At 41.8% G+C, this 16,310-nt stretch overlaps 1 protein-coding gene across 1 annotated transcript in view; it reads left to right on the forward strand.

Annotated features, from left to right (window-relative positions):
• Window positions 1-3,351: 3,351 nt before the first annotated feature.
• Window positions 3,352-16,310, forward strand: part of LOC103143897 (sodium/potassium/calcium exchanger 3) — a 36,265-nt gene continuing 23,306 nt past the window's right edge. Inside the window, exons 1-2 of the mRNA XM_007560609.2 lie at window positions 3,352-3,891; window positions 8,912-9,034. Of these exons, the coding sequence (XP_007560671.2) occupies window positions 3,705-3,891; window positions 8,912-9,034 (310 nt within the window). The 5' untranslated portion in view covers window positions 3,352-3,704. The remainder of the gene's footprint in view (window positions 3,892-8,911; window positions 9,035-16,310) is intronic.

Consider the following 16,310-nt stretch of genomic DNA (forward strand, 5'->3'; position numbering starts at 1 on the left):
TACTTTATAGATTCCAAAGGGAAATAAAATAATTCAGGTTATTTTATCAAAATAACCTGAATCTAAACATGCAAACCTGGTAGGAACACTCCAAAAAGCTGCCAATACAGAAGTTAAAGTGGTGTGAATACTTCTGCAGCTGCCTCATGCAAGTGCAGGAAAGCTTGTCCTTATTTCCGCTCAGAAGCAGCTGGCTGCTCTGTCCTGGCCTAACATTAGCTTTGCTCTTTTTTACCTCAGGAAGCTATTCCTGGCCAAGCCAAGCGTGCTGTATCCCTCACCCTCTTCCCGATTCTCTCCTGTGGTGCCGAGCTGAGGTTTCTCCATGCTGAGGTGAGGAGCGGCCCGGACCCGGAGAAGACGGTGGCCCAGATACGTCTGCCTGCGCGCAGGCTGCAGCTTCTCCTCCGCAGTGAAGCCGGTGCCAGAGGAGGGTTACCGATGCGGCAAACATCCCAGAAGGATGCGATCAATCAGAGCGGCCGTGGACACAAATTTGTCTTCTGCTTGGAAGTTTGGGACTTTTTTATGAAACAGGAAAAGTGGCTGAAATTCCTGGGATTTTCTTGCATCTCAGGCTGCTCTGTTTATCTTGCATCTCCTGCATGTCTGTGTGAGAGGCCTGTGCCAAGCCCACTGGCTATGGAAAAACAATTTAACTGGATTTAATTTGTTTCCCCCTCCTCCTCCTTCTCCTTAGTGTTTTTTTCTCTTGTTGTGTGTGTGTGTTTGGGAGTTTGGGAATTCATGCCCTGTCTGAACAAACTGCAGTGAGGGTTGGTTTCACGGCGGCTCCGTGGGCCTGTCGTTGGGTCAGGTTCTGGGATTTCTGCATTTAAAGGGTTAATAAAACACAATGACACCAGCTGCTAGCAGCTCCACCACTTTTTCCATTCTGCTGTTTAAATGAAACCTCCAGGAGGATTTTTTTCATTGTCTTAGAGATGCATTTTACCTCAACCAGTCAGAATAAGTCAGGATTCACAAAGTGCTGTACATAAAAAAACATTAAACATAAGTTCATCAAATGATTACTTAAAAAAAATTATAAAAAGTTGAGTTTTAACTTTACTAATCCACTGACGTCACACTAGAGGGGAGGTCGTTCCAGAGTCCTGGTTCTTTGACCTTTAGAAAAGAATAAAAATATCCTTTATAGTCCCACAGTGTAACAGCAGCATCAAGGTTTTCAGGTTCACACATTAAACAGTGATAAATATAAACAACATAACATAAAATATAATATGCACTTATCAGAAATATCATACTCGGGTCCAAGGGATTTGCCACTTGCAAAGGATGACTTTAAAATATATATATAATGTATATTTTGGTGTTAAAAAGACAATTTACAAAATATGAAAAATTAAAACAGAGCAGAAATGGATGTGCAACACCAGCAGAAACGTTATTAAAATGTCAGGTTTTGGTTGAATAGACATTTTTTTCTCAAGGTGTTTTTTGTTGTATTCTATTTTTTAAACCAAGAATAATAAGAGCTCTGAAACAGAACCCTGAGGCACACCAACATGAAGTGGCTTTAGGAAGAGCTCTAACTGGAATTAGCTACACATAGCGAACAATCAGAAAGATGTGAAGAAAACGGCAGAAAGGCGGCTCCTGATGCACCGCCACAAATCCGGGTGAATGGCAGAAACGACTGGGAATCTGTCTACAAAACCCATGAAAAGCTGAAACTTTCAACAACAAAGATGTTCAGAGGATTTCCAGATGAGATGAGACTCTTCCTCACCGCTGGCTTTGATCACAAGATAAGCTGTTAATCTCTTCTTTATTTTCCTGTTAGTCATTTATATCTTTATTTACTGAAGTTTTGTAACAATAAGTTGTTGAGGTGATTCTTTCTGGAAAGTTCTCTTATTTCTCCCCCAGCAGCAGCAAACCTCTGGTTATTGAACTGCAGGATAAAGTTTTCTTCGTCACAGTTCCTCACAACTGGGTCAGTTTATCTGTATTCCTCCAGCAACTGTCAGAACCACAGGGGAAAACCTGCACAAAGGCTCTACAGCCACATGCAAGTAAACTTCACACAACTGTAAATGTCAAACAAACGTATCCTGATCAAAGCGGCAACAGAAAACCTCTAGGTTTAAGTTTCATTTATAATACCTCTGGATTTAGAACTCCGTTTTAAATACTGACAAACCAGAACGGTTTGCTTACAGTTACAGTGTGTTAATGTTAGCAAATGGCTTCTTTAAAGCCTCAGCATCTTTGTCGATTAATTCTGGGTCATTACGCTGGGCTAATGTCCCAGTAATGAGATGATATGGGTTCAGTTAAATTTCCTCATAGATTATATTAGGCTACCTCCCATGGATTCATGGCAACTTTGCAAAACGACAATTTTTATCTGCATCGTCTTAAGGTTTTAGCCACTAGCTGATGCTAATGATGATTTATTTCTCTGCCTTTAGAGAACGCTGTCAGTGGACTTCAGCCATGGAGAACATTTGCAATCATTCAGTCAGTTGTTAGAGGAAAGGAATGACTTATAACACAGAGATGTTTGTTTCAACACCAAAGTCCAACACACAGTTTATACCAAACTGGAATTTATGCTAAAAGGGAAATTTGTAATACCCAAACTTAATTTTAATATAACTTTTGTTTCAACACAATGCTAAACCAAAAGTTATGTTAAAACAGATGTTAGCAAGCTTATCATTAATTCCATTTTAGCATAAAATTGAATGATGCTAAAACAGAATTATTACAAAAACAAAATTATGCTACAATGGAAGTTATGCTAAAGCAGAAGTTCTGGTTTTGCAGTACTTATGTTTTAGCAAAATGCTAAAACGGAAGTTTGCAGAAGTTTATTACAAGAAAAACGGAAATAAAAAAAAACTGAAAACGGAAGTTAAGCTAGCAAGTTTAGCATAAGTTGTGTTTTACCATCACGTCCATTTTAGCATAACTTCTGTTGTGGTTGCTTTTGTTTTGTGGCTTTTGCATTTTGTCATCCCTTCTGAGTCATCTTAGAAAATGAGATTTGTTAATTGCTGTTATATAATGAACAGAAGTGAATATTGACCTTTGCTAATACTTGTAAAGTAGGAAATCAAATTATTTACATGCCCATCATTGGTCTGCATGTGTACCGAATTACATGTGTTGGAACATTCCTTCAGTGCTTCTCACTGGTTTTAATGTCAGTGAGTTCATTTCTGGGTTGGGCCCCAGTGAATCCTAGGAACGCCTCTGGAAAGAAAACCTAAAACACATGTAAAGGTGCGGAAGGTTGAGAGAGACAGACAGCGGCCGGCCTGTGAGCTTTATTATTTATGTATTTATTTTTTGCCAGCAGTGCTCAGCCTCCAGATTATTGCGTGACTGTGAGAGTGCGCGCTCCCCGCACCTCTCCCTCTCCCCTGTTTCTCAGCAGCAGACACGCATCCATGGAGCGCTCCCGCAGCCGCCCGCAGCCTCACCGCCTCGGAAACCAGATTCTAACATGACATTAGGAGACAACCCGGCTCTCTAAAGCAGGAGCTCAGTTCGGTTCGGCCCGCTTTGCCTCCCAGAACCTCCCCGGTATCACTCCACAACTTTTTACCCCCCTCTCCTTCACTTCGGGGGGCAGAAAGCTGCTTCCCTGGAATTACCGGAGCTCCTGCTTCATCCCTGCTCTGGTTCTGTGGCGGATTCAGGAGGCAGGAAGAAGGGGTGGAAGGATCCGTATGGATGAGGCAGCCGAACAGGAGATGTCTCTGCCGGGTATCCGGCGCCGGGATGGAGCGACGCCGAACCGGAGGAGGGTGAAGGCGAGACGGAAAAGGCGAAAGGAGCTGGTTTTGATCCAGATCTGCTTGTTCGGAGGATTCCTGCTGGCAGCGAAGGGCTTCTCATACTTCAAGGAAAATCCAGGTGAGAACTGAAGATTGATTGTTACACTGTGTCCTTTCAGCGTCTCTTCCCCCTTCATGTTAAAACCCCGAATGATTTATTTTCTATCTGTGTTTTTAAAAAGAGAACAAACTTCATGGATCTCCGAATAAGAAACAGCTTGTTGTCAGATGAGGAAATAAATAGTCTAAAAATAAAAATGCAAAGAGATAAACAAATGAATAAAGCGTTTTTTTCAGTTCATTTAAATGGTTATGGCATAGAGCTAATAAAACCCAAAACTAGAATTTTATATACTGCTAAAAAAAAAAGAGGCCCTTTAACATAGAAATGTTATGTTTTACAGCAGGGACGTCAAACTCATTTTCATTTTGAGCCATCAAGATTATAAATATCCTCAAAGAGCCAATTGTGACAGAAAATACTGATAAAACGCGTCAGCAAAGAAAAAAACTATATGAATATTAGCTCACTCTGCATTCAGTGAAAACATCTTAATATTTAATCTTTTTGAAAATATTTTCACGTTGATGTAATTTGACACAATACTGAAAAAAATCAGCTTCAAGCTAAACGCTGTTTACCTTGAAGGTTGTATCTATGTGGCCCTTTAGAGTCACATGGCGGGCCAGATCTGGCCCCCAAACCTTCAGTTTGACACACACGTTCTACACAATCAAGACAGATCAGTAACACCCTGCACAGGGAGAGGAAGTCACAAGAAGAACCAAGTTGGTCCCAGAAGGGCTTATCCAAGCACATGTATGGAAAGTTTAATGGAAGGAAAAGCTGTGGAGATGCACAATCATGATGGATAACCAGAGTGTAGAATGGGTAGTAAAGCAAAGATGTTTTTAAGAGTTTGAGAGAGATTTACTAGAGATGGACTGGAGTCAGAGCTCGAGGTTCGACCTCACAGACATGTCAGCAACTTGGACTAGACCCTCCAGAGTCCTTGAGCTGAGCCACTAATGCACCAGAGACAACGCTAGAGGCATCTTAGCTAAGGAGAACCAGAACTGGTCAACCAGGACATTTTACAGTATTTACAGCTTCCCTCTGCTGGCAGACTTTATGGAGATGCTAATTTTATTTTCCAGCAGGACTTTTTACAGGTCCACATGCCAAATGGACCGTACCTGCTTTTATGACCAACGAATCTCTGCAAACTCACCTGAACCCGACAAGAAGCTGTTACATCACCCGCCTGCCTCAGCGGAGCGACATGCTGGACTCCTCCTGTCACACTGGATGGACGCATTAATTCATGCGAAACCAGCCCAGTCCAGATATTAAGTTCACTCTCTGAACAGAACTTAGTTTTCTGCACAGACCCACATTTCTGTATTGATGGTTTTTTATTCAGGTGTTTTACCTGCATAGCTGTGAAATCAGGCCAGATGAACCCCGGGGTGCACACACTCTGCAACCTGACTGATTGGTTCCTGCAAACTGATCACACACACCTGACGTTAACGACGCCTTGTTGTCCAGATCGTCTCCATCGTCTCTCGGTTTTCCTCTGAACTCCAAACTGGACGTGTGAGTCCAGTTTGGAGTTAAGAGTTGATTATACAATGCAACATAACCTAATGAAACTGTTGATCTTTCAAAGAAGACCTGAGTCTTCTGATCACATCAGATCATTTTAGCACTTCTGATGGTCGGGACAGCAGAATAGTTGTGATTTATGCTTCATCAGTGAGTCCAGCTTTATGGCCGCAAGTTTCTGCAGTGACTCATTATTATTGGATTGCAATGCAGGCTGATGGCATTAATGTTAAATTATTGCTTTATTGGCTTGTTTTTGTTGTTGATTTCTGGATTATTAAGAATTTAAAGTTGAGAAGTTCAGCTGCAGAGCAGAAGGTTTCAGGATGTCTAAGGCTTTCCTGTGAACTCCTGGATCGTCTTGTTTAGAGATTTTCCAGCAGAATCATGTTGCCACCAGTGCAGAGCTTGCTCAACATCTGAGTGCAGAATGAGGTGAAGCATTTGGGACATGAAATATTGTCCAAAAAAAACTCAAAAATGGACAGAAATGAAGACGAGCAGCAGAAAAACTTCTGTCATTTCCACTGATGAATCCTGAATGTTTGGGACATCTGCAGAGGAAGCGATGTGTGTGAGGTTACTTCTCATCCTACTTTTCTCAAAAATCCAGGAGGAGTTCGGTGTTGATCTGTGTGTTTTTCACAATGAACTAAATCATCCAAAGAACATTGAGGTTTTGGACCTGTGGTCAGAAAACTCTGTGGAGACGCACCACTCGAGGTTTTCTGGACTGATCATAACTTTTGAAGAGTTGGTTCTAATTTTGACTGAGTCAAGTTTATTTGTGTTTCACATTTCATCAACAAAGGAGTTCAATGTGCTTCACAGCATAAAACAAGCAGCAAAATATTTCAAGGTCATCAAGCAAAGAAACATAAAATGTATTGATTGATGTTCCAGTTGCATCAGAGCTGGTAGGGTTTTAGTCTTGATTTAAAGGGTCTCAGGTTTTCAGCATATTTGCAGTTTTCTTGCAGTTTGTTCCAGAATTGTGGTGCAGAAGAACTGAGTGCTGCTTCTTCAACTTTTTTAAAGACTGAGAAAGTGAAAAACGTTGTGCTGCAGGTTTAATTATGGAAGAGATGGTAGTTTTAAACAGAACAAAAAATGAAGGAATTCCAGGATTATTCTCATTTAATTATTGAACCAGATCTCCTAAACAGGAAGTGGTACTAACCAAATATTTTCCATCTTTGACCGGTTTGTTTTAAACGGTGATGGAAAAATCTGAAGACCATCTGTCACTTTGCAGAGAAACTAACCCAATCATCAGAGTATTATCTCTGAGTATGGAAGCTTTGGAGCAGGTCTGCTTCAAAAGGAGCTCCTGTCGGGGGATTTCCTCGTGGTGAAGCGATGTGGAGGGTTTGCTTGATCAGGAAAACTCTCGTTCAGAAAGATTTCTAATCACTTCAACTGGAGAAATGTTCCCTGATTTCAAAACTTTGGCAGAAGAGCACAGACTTGGCCTCCACATCAAATCTCTGAGATTCAGGTCCATGTGGGTCAGGAGGAGGAAGTTGTGTTCAGGCTGCAGAAGATGAACCGTTCATCATTTAAGTTCAATTTCATAGTTTATACTGTTGGGGCCACGGCCAGTGGTTGTTGTCACCATTGAGGAAACGTTACATGGATTCATCAGCTTGAAGTGGATTCTTTGTTCAGCTTGTTGAATATTAATTAAACTGAATGAAAATTAAATAATTTTAAAAACTGACAGGAAAAATAGATTACAGCAGGATTTTTTTTTTGATGGCGTCATTAAGTCTAGTCTGAACCAAAACATTTATCTGAGCAAAGAGCAAACTCCTGGTCTGTGGATGTTCCACAGTTTGGGTGCATTTAATGGAAAATATGTCTTGAAAATCCAGATTTTTCAGTGTTTGACCTGCCTGATCCCCAGTCAGAGCAGACTGAGGAGAAACTGTCTGATCTCTGGTGAACTGATTGGTCTTTAACCCACTGAGAAGCTCAGGCCTGGAGCCAAAGAGCAGGTGGAGAAACAGAAGCCAAAACAGGGTTTGGTCCAGGAGTCCATATCCAGCTGGTCACAGTAAACTGCAGAAGTTATGAAGTAGGATCTGGTAACATGGACTCTTCCAATAAATTCCTTACATTTGCTTATAAATTAGTTTAAAACTTGAGGAATTGTTTAAATTGTCCTTCAGTGACACAGAGAAGCACAAAAATGTAACATTGATGTCACGTCTGGCTCCTCTGGCTGTGACTCTAAGCGTATTAGCTCTGCACACATTTCCAACAAACCCGATGCGCTTTGTTAACCAGCTTATAGGAATATGAGTTTAATATTTATGATGCAAATAATAAAGTCATGCGGGAGCGCAGCACTCCTCGCCGAACCACTCTAATCATTCCCACTCCTCTTCGTCGCTCCGTGCAGAAGGTCGGGACAGATAGGAGGAGGGCGGAGCAGCTGAGCGGCGGCCTCTGCTGCGTTTGCTGCGGTGGAGGTAAAGATAGGTGAGGAGTTCACTCGTCCCCCCAGGCTCGTTGAGCGGCTCCTTCATTCCGTCTGAGTCCCTGCTTTGGGTCGGGTCGGTGGTTGGCAGGGTGGAAAAGGGCAGCGCGCTCCTGCCGGGCTCCCTGAAGGATGAAACGAATTCTGTGGAGCTGCTGCTTTCTGGAAGAATGTGCAGATGTAGCCACAGTGGGAGCCGCACTTTGTGGGCTGTGCTGTTGCTCCACTCCCCTCCCAGGAGGATTTTGTTTTGGAAAATCGTGAATTTCCCCATTTAGTGAGTGAATTAGCAGGTCAGATAAACCCGAAGCATTCCACCAACCCACTTCCCAAACAGACACAGAAGCCTCAAGGCATCCATCATATTTTCCTCTCAATCAACCAGAGCGTCTCTGAAATGAGTTTAGATCAACAGTTCTGACTAATAATGAGAGAGAAAAGCCAAGAAACCTTCTAAAAAATCTCCAGGAGCCAAAACAACATCATCTGTCTGCTTGGGAGGAAAGCAAAGTGGTGTGGAAAAGTGATTTTCCTTCAGCACATTTCTTCAGATTTTGTTATTCTTAAACATTTCATCAAACAAATGTTAGATATCATGAAAACGGGTCTTTAAAACCACTATATTAGACTCTTAAAACAGGATTTAAACACCTGCACAGACAAAATGGTAACGAAGAAGTTAATCCAGAAGGAAACCTCAGGCTTCTCTTTCTGTAGCGATACTTATGTTGATTATGCTGACAGCTTGGTTTTACCAAGAAGAAGCCAGAGCAGACACAGAAATACCACAGAAGTTCTGGTCCAGAAGTTCTGGTCCATATCTGACGACCAGAACTTGCTGCATTACTGCAGGCGAGTCTCTGCACTGCCTCCCATCTCCTTCTCTGTCCTGCAGTTATAGATAGAAATCACACATTATGTCACCCCTGAAGTCGTGCATTCAGACTTTCAACTCAAAGTGTTATGAACTTTATGTGAAATTAAATGTTTAAAAATATCGTCCTCCAGATTTTCCCGCCTCGGCTGAGGGCCAGGAGAGACGCGTTGGACGGAAGCTGCTGCAGGAGACGTCCAACAGCAGCCTGGAGGAAGAGGAGATTGATGAAGAGCAGAAGAACTGCACCGCTCCAGGTAAGGCGGGATGAAAGAAAGAGGACACAAGTGTTCTCCGCTTTCCTTTGCTCCAGAATAGAGAGAGGAGGCTAAAATAAGAAAAGCGAAAAGTGGGAAACAAATCATTCTCTCTGTTTCTCCCGTCTTCTGTTCCCCTAATGTGGACTAACCTAGTTTGGACGGTCATATGATTTCCAGCAGGCGGTGACGCTCATGCTGCTGCCACTGTGGTTTTCCACAGTCCCCTGCTCATCACTGGGATTATTCTCACCTTCTACTGACTGTCTCCATCTCACCTTCTTCCTCCCTTCATGTTTCCACACTGACGCTGGCGCTGCAGTGACGTATCATCTAACTTTGATGTGTTGCAAAAGGATTTCAGGTGTTCAGGAAACTCAAAGTAGTGTATGGTTCTGAAGTGGAAGAATAATAATAATTCATGATTGAAGACATTTAATGTAAGACTTGCCAAAGTGTCGGGTCCGATTCGGACATTCTGATACCGAAAATTTTTAATTCTTCCTACAGAAGAATTGAATGTAGCTCAAATGAATCTACATTTGAACTTTGACTAGACTGTTCTAACACATGAATGTACTTTTATTTAAATCATCTGTTTGAATCATAACACCAAATGTATTTACAAATCTCTGATCGTTTGCATTTCCTTTTATAAAAATCTCGCTCTCGCTGGAATATTTTGATCAACTCTTCTGATTGATCTGATTGGTTGTGAATAAACAGGAACTATAGGCACTTTGTCGGTTGTTAAGCATTAACAACCCTGTTGTTTAATCCTTAACACAGGGGTCCCCAAGCTACGGCCCGCGGGCCGGATCCGGCCCACCTTCTCATACCAGAGAGCATTCAGTGTTTTTTTTCATGTATTGTATCTTCTGGTTTATAGGTGGATTTTTCTTCAACCACCAGGGGGCTCTTGAGCAGATGTGAAACTTACTTTCCCTCAATGGAAAATATACTAGTCAGTCCCAGTCACCGTTTCACTCATGGTTTTTTCCATTTGCATTCTGGGTAAAAATCTATGTAAAAGCGCGAATGTGTCGTCGTCGTCGTCGTCGTCCCCCCCCTCGACAGTTTCAAAGACAGAACAGCCCTCCCGCAAACTTCTTTCTCCAAAAACTAAGACTGGCCCCCGACCAGAAAAAGGAACAGCTATGTGGCCCTCGCAGGAAAAAGTTTGGGGACCCCTGCCTTAACAGTTGAGCAGTAATGAGTTACATTTACTCAGTTGCATTGACTAGGGTAACTGTTTGGAGACAAAAATGTTCTCCTCTCCATCCAGTCTGCTGGTTTCAGTGAAGCGATGCTAACTATGTGTTGCAATGTCACATAAAACACCAACAAAACATCCCAGAAGTTTCAGGTTGTGACAAAATGAAAAATAAAACGTTTTAGCGGTGTGAATGCTTTTGTAAAACTAAAACAGGTTTTTGATGTGTGAACTTATAAATACGTATTTGAAGGAGAGGATCGGTCACCTCTCTCTCAAGAGTTTGTGTCGCAAAATCATCAACCTCCCGTCTCACTTTCCCAAGGTTACCTGCCTCATCTATAAACGGAGCAGGGGTCAAAGTTCACCCTACCCTTCTCCCTTGCTGATCACGCAGGAGCTGCTCCTTTCCTCCTCTTGCTGCTAAATTTAAAGCGGCCGACCCGGCGGCTTTAACCCGCGCTTCCCTCCTGAGGACAGCGCCGCTCCTGCTCAATAACCTCCATTTGCTCAGAGTCCTGTCCTGCTTTGGTGGGCCGTCCTCTTGGGACGGAGAAACACCTGTTTGGGGGTAATTGTCATCCTTCACCTGATAATTAAGAGAAAGTTAAGGAGATATTTAAAAAGCAATGATTGAAGGAGAAAAAGGTAAAACAAGCATCATAATGTCGACACTGTGGGTTTGTTTGGTGGGATGTTTTTACTGGGAAGACTGGCAGCTGTCTTAAACGTCGTCCCCTAGTTAATAACTGCTGTCTCAGCAGAACGATGGATTTCAAATTATTTGCAGGCAGCCGGAAACCCTTCACAGATTGATGGACAGCAGTTGCTGCTTCCCTTCAGTCGTCGTCGTCGTTGTTGTCCGTCCCTCTGCTGCCCTAAAGCTGCAAAAAGACTGAAGTCCTGTTTCCATAGAGACACTCACACTGGATCGATACTCCTGATTAGTGTCACCTGACTTCTAGTTTCCATCAAAAATCACACAGAAGTAGCAAGGAGTGACTTTTTTCACCTTAACTTCTATATATATATGTTTTGTACATTTTGTACAATTACTGATCTGAGTGGGTTTTTTAAGTAAATGTCCTGTTTTGAATCTGGATCCTCCAGTTAACGATTAATTGATAACTAAAGTAGATAACAATTATTTCATTAGTTATTAATCATGATCAATCATTTCAGTCCTACATAGTTATATAAATTACTCACAGAAAATCTGCCTCCTAGAGCATATCTAAGTTAACTAAAAGAAAATGAGGATTTGGTTTCCTTGGTGCTGATTGGCTGAACCCCAAAGAGTGGCGCTAAGAAGGACTGTAGATGTTAGCTTCTGTTAACAGTTTCCACTGGGTGAATTTATGTTTATTAAAGTATATTTGGTGTTTGAATGATTAAAATGGATATTTTTAGACAGAATTTCAAGTATTTTAGCAATTTGTGAGTGGTGGTGGTCCTAAACACCCGCAAATCATTTTTTCATTTCACCTTTCAAATCAAAAAAGTATTTTTAAAGTGAACTATTTGAATCCCAGCTGCGTTGTACTTTACTGTTTTTATGTTATCATCCACTGCAGGCCAACTGCTTCTGATCTTGTTTTTATTCTTTACTGACAAAGTGATTGTCTGATCAAACATCTGATCATGTAGGTGCTTCATATGTATTTCCTGAGCGTGCTAGATGATGATGCGAACTCTTCGCTTCCAGCTGATTGTCGCCTGAAATCAGAAACCTGCTGATCGAGAGATGGGAAGCAGAGGGGAAGGAAGAGCTGCTCGCTAATTTTTCTCCTCTCCAAAACGCCTCCATGAGTTTGATCAGGAGAGCCCCGCTGCTTCTGTTGATTTCAGGCCCTTGTTTATTGCCTTCTCCTCCTCATCACCGCGCCATTTATCAGTCAAGATGGAAAAAAGAACAGTTGTTTCTGGGAATTTGTCTGGGAGTTGCCTTTTTCTGCTAATGAAGTGAAATTCATGAGCTTTTGTTAATGTTAATTAATGAAGAGTTGTTCATTTTAGCACTTCTGAGCCCAGATTTGTCTCAGAAGCATAATGTTTCTCCATCAAAGGATGACAAAAGTGATCTGTAGTTCCCATCAGCTGTAAATATCACTGTAGAGTTTTATACGGCAAAATCCGGCCATTGTAGATAGAAAAAAGTTGGACATTTTTGCCAAAAAATCTCATTTGAAAAAAAAAGGAAATTTCCAAGTCATATTTTTACTAGAAAAAAACTTCTTTTGATATTAATCAATATCAAAAGATATTGATTAATATCAATATCTTTTGATATTGATATTAAAATGTCGGAAAAGGACATTTCCGAGTTCAAAAAGTTAAAAATCTGCTAGAAAAAAATCTGAAATTTTGAGATTAATATCAGAAATTTTCAAGAACAAAACTTTCTGAGTCACAAAAGTCAGAAATTTTTGACTTTTGTGACTCAAAACATTTCCAAATGTCAAAATTAGAGATTAATCCCAAGACATCTCAGAGTTTTTGCCAGAAATGTATTCCCATTTTTCCTCTCTTTAGCAGCCGTGGTAGGACTCCCATGTAAACGCTCGGCGGTGAGCCGGCCTGTGCTTCGGCAGCCCTCCGTTTCCCCTCCTCTTCCTCCTTCCATGTGACTGCTCTCTCCAGGGGTGTTTTCCTCCTCCTCTGTTATTAAAAGCGAGCTGCAGTGACTTAATCGGGGCTTCCCTGTGAGGAATGTGATGTGTGTTGGAGCGCCTGCAGTTTTTGGCTGAAGGTTTTGGAGCAGTATTGATTAATGCGAGGGAGCTGCCGGGTTCTGCAGCGAGTCGCAGAGCGCGTCGGCGTGCTCACCTCGCTTCACGTGGATTTCCTCCCAGCTCTTCCTCATGTGTCTGCAGCGAGCGAGTTTGATGAATTAATCAGATCTTAAAAGAAGGACGGGGTCTCACCGTCAGCCCGTCATCAATCAAACCTTAAGCTGGCCCACAGAGCAGTTTGGACCGGCTTCCTCTGAGGAATCGGTGCTTTGGTGTTGCAGTGACATCACTGGGCTGCTGCTACTGATGATGGCAAAGTCCTTTCATATCTGCCAAACGTGCAGCTTGGCAAAGTCATCCTGTTTTGTTATTGCAGGATCAGGAGCTTGGAGCTCAGGGGAACTGGACCAATCCATCACTGCAATTAGCCGAGCCGAGTCAGAACCTTCCCTCTACATCAGCTCCTGCTGGTTCTGGGCTTGTTTTAGCTGCTGTACAAGATTAATCCACGGTGACGTTTTGTCTGTTTCTCACTGCTTTTCTTTTCATTTTCCTCCGGTTTTTTGCTCGGGGGTGTACAGGCAGGCAGGACCAAAGGCTTTTCCTTTAACATGCAGTTGTTGTTTTTTTTAATATCTCTGTGGTACAACAAGTTTCAAAGATTTCTGTTGGCAAATATATTAATTTATGAGGAAAAATATTCCATCAGAGACTCACAGAGGAATCAGTGAAGTTATGTCCAGGCAGCAGCCGAAAACAACTCAGATCTGACTTTTTCACTGCAGACTGAACGTCCTGTTTCAGTTGTTACTTATGGTATACATTGGGGGGGTTTTACCTTACAGTGAAAGACTATTTTAAATAAAGTGCATTATTATTACTATTATTACTGTTTATTATTAATGAATAATAATTGTCATACTTAAGCTCAAAGATTATAGTTCAGTAGAAAATGGGACCTCTGGCCATGTTAATTCAGTGATGATTTGTCAGGACGCAAGACAACAAATTAAATCACATCTAATTAGACTGATGTTGTGATTTCTTCCCAGCTTCACTTGTGCCAACAATCTGGCCATGCTGTCTGAAAGAAAGTATTTTAAACTCATAAATCTCTTTGCATTGATTTAACATTCATCTCATCACTGCACAACAATCCAAAAATTTAACAGAAGCAGCAAAGTTTGTGAAACACAACACAGGAGGTTTTCCCCCCTGAATTATGGAGCTCAGATTGTTTACCAGCAGCAGAAGGGACTCGACATGCCTTTAAAGATTTATCCCGCTGCTGCGCCTGCGAGATGCCGAGACTTTCCTGAGTTCAGCAGGCGTCGTCCTGTTACTGCTGCAGTCCCAGGAGCCTCAGAGGACACGCAGGCTTCCAGTGTTTCTCCACGGTTATAAACTACTTACAGCAGCACTGACATCAACAAGCTCCATCCAGACTGACTCTGCATTTCAACCAATGTTTAACCTTTAAATCACAATGCTGTTAGAAATGGTTCCAAAATGTCATTAACTGCCTGACTAACTGATTTTAATGCTGTTTTTGTAAACAGATGAATTCGAGGAGCAAAACCAAGTCCTATAATCAATGTGATCCCATGAGTTGTTGTTACCTTAAAATGCAGCATCTTACTGTAGAGTCCCTCCAAGGATAGTCACTAATTTAAACTGGGAGTAACGCCAGATGTGTTGGGAAGCGTTATGATCTCAGCTGGTTATCGATATTATAAAGCAGCAGGTATATTCAGTGGTGCTTCACCGGCTGCAGACATTAGTCAAATGGGCTCAGCTGAGAGATCTGCTACCATCTACTCAGTAAGGAAAGTAGCTATTGGCTGTAATAAAGTTGTTTGAATTTACATAATTGGTCATATAAATAAAATAAGCAAGTAAAAAACACCTTAATTATGCAGAAGCCCATTAAATGTGAAGTTATTCATCTCGATGATGTACAGTTCTGCATTTTTAATCTAATTATGTGTTTATTTATATGTTCCCTTCATGCAGTATGCTATAATCTTTTAAAATGTTTTTATAATATTTCCCCAGGCTTTTTGAAGATGCTTTAATACATTTATTTACTCTTTCACTCTTTGGTCTGATGCATTTTCAGAGGATTATGATGATTTTTGCATGAATAGAACCATAAGCTGAAAAGTTCACAAGTGCAATATGAACATAACCACTGTTATTATACCTCATCCTGCAGTGTCCAAAAATTTAAACATTTTTAATCTTTTCTGTTGAGTGCTGCTTGCTTGAACAGCATACAGTTTGTTGCTAACACTAATTGCCCACAGACACATTCAGATTAACTGGAAAAATATAGAATTTTATAATATTAAGATCATAATAAATAATAATGTATAAATTTGTAGCAGATATCTTTGCTTTTAAGCTAAAGGTGGTTCAGCAGAAGTATTTATTCACTCAGTGTGACTGAATGAAAATGTTTAATTGGTAAGTTTTCCTTCCACTTTGCAGGATGAAGTTCAGCAGATGATCAGCAGCAGGATGTCGTCTCTCAGGTTCTGTCAGACTTTTCATTTCCTCTCCTGCAGACAGAGTAGGACTGTCTCCTTTCCTTATTCATTTCAAGCACAAACTGCAGAATATTTGGTCATGGTCCAGTTCAAAGCCTGCACTGACAACATGCAAAGTAGCCAAAGTCCAAGAAGAAACCCAGATTTTTTTGAAGAAGTGAAAGTTGTTGGAAGCGAAAGTTTAAATTGGAGAGAAAATCCCCATCGTTGTTGTGGACGGTGACATCTGAGCTGGAGCCTCGCCAGCGGCGGCCGTCAGGCGCAGCGCTGCGTCCTTTTAACACAACTCTGCAGATGTGTCTGAACTTTCATTTCAAAGCTGAGCGGGCGTCCTGCTGAGGTCATTGCAACATGAGATTAATGTGTTACTGTAAAAAAGCCAACAACCCCGTACATGACTGAAGTTCTCTTTTAGCTCATATCCAGATCCTGCAGTTTCTTCCAAAGCGTTTATTTATAGTCTCTGATGACTCACCATGTTTCACACACTGCGTGTGGAAGTACCTCACGGCCTTCATTGATGCGTCTCATCACTTAACTGAGTTTAGATCACCTCTCTGCTCCGCCTCATGTGAACGCTGCAGTCACTTCGTCTACAGATGAGTCACCAGGAGGTGAGCTCTGTCCACAGCCAGGCTGCGGCGCTCCAGAGGAGGCTGCGCCGCCTGGGTTGCCATGGTTTACCGGTGACTCACCGCCGTTACGCCGAGAGGCCGGGGTCTTGCCCGGACTCTGCCACGTGAGCTCCGCCGCACCGACTGATCTGGTTGTTGTGTGTTGAG

The sequence above is a fragment of the Poecilia formosa genome, unplaced genomic scaffold, assembly GCF_000485575.1.
Source record: "Poecilia formosa unplaced genomic scaffold, Poecilia_formosa-5.1.2 Scaffold117, whole genome shotgun sequence".
NCBI classification, from domain to species: domain Eukaryota; kingdom Metazoa; phylum Chordata; class Actinopteri; order Cyprinodontiformes; family Poeciliidae; genus Poecilia; species Poecilia formosa.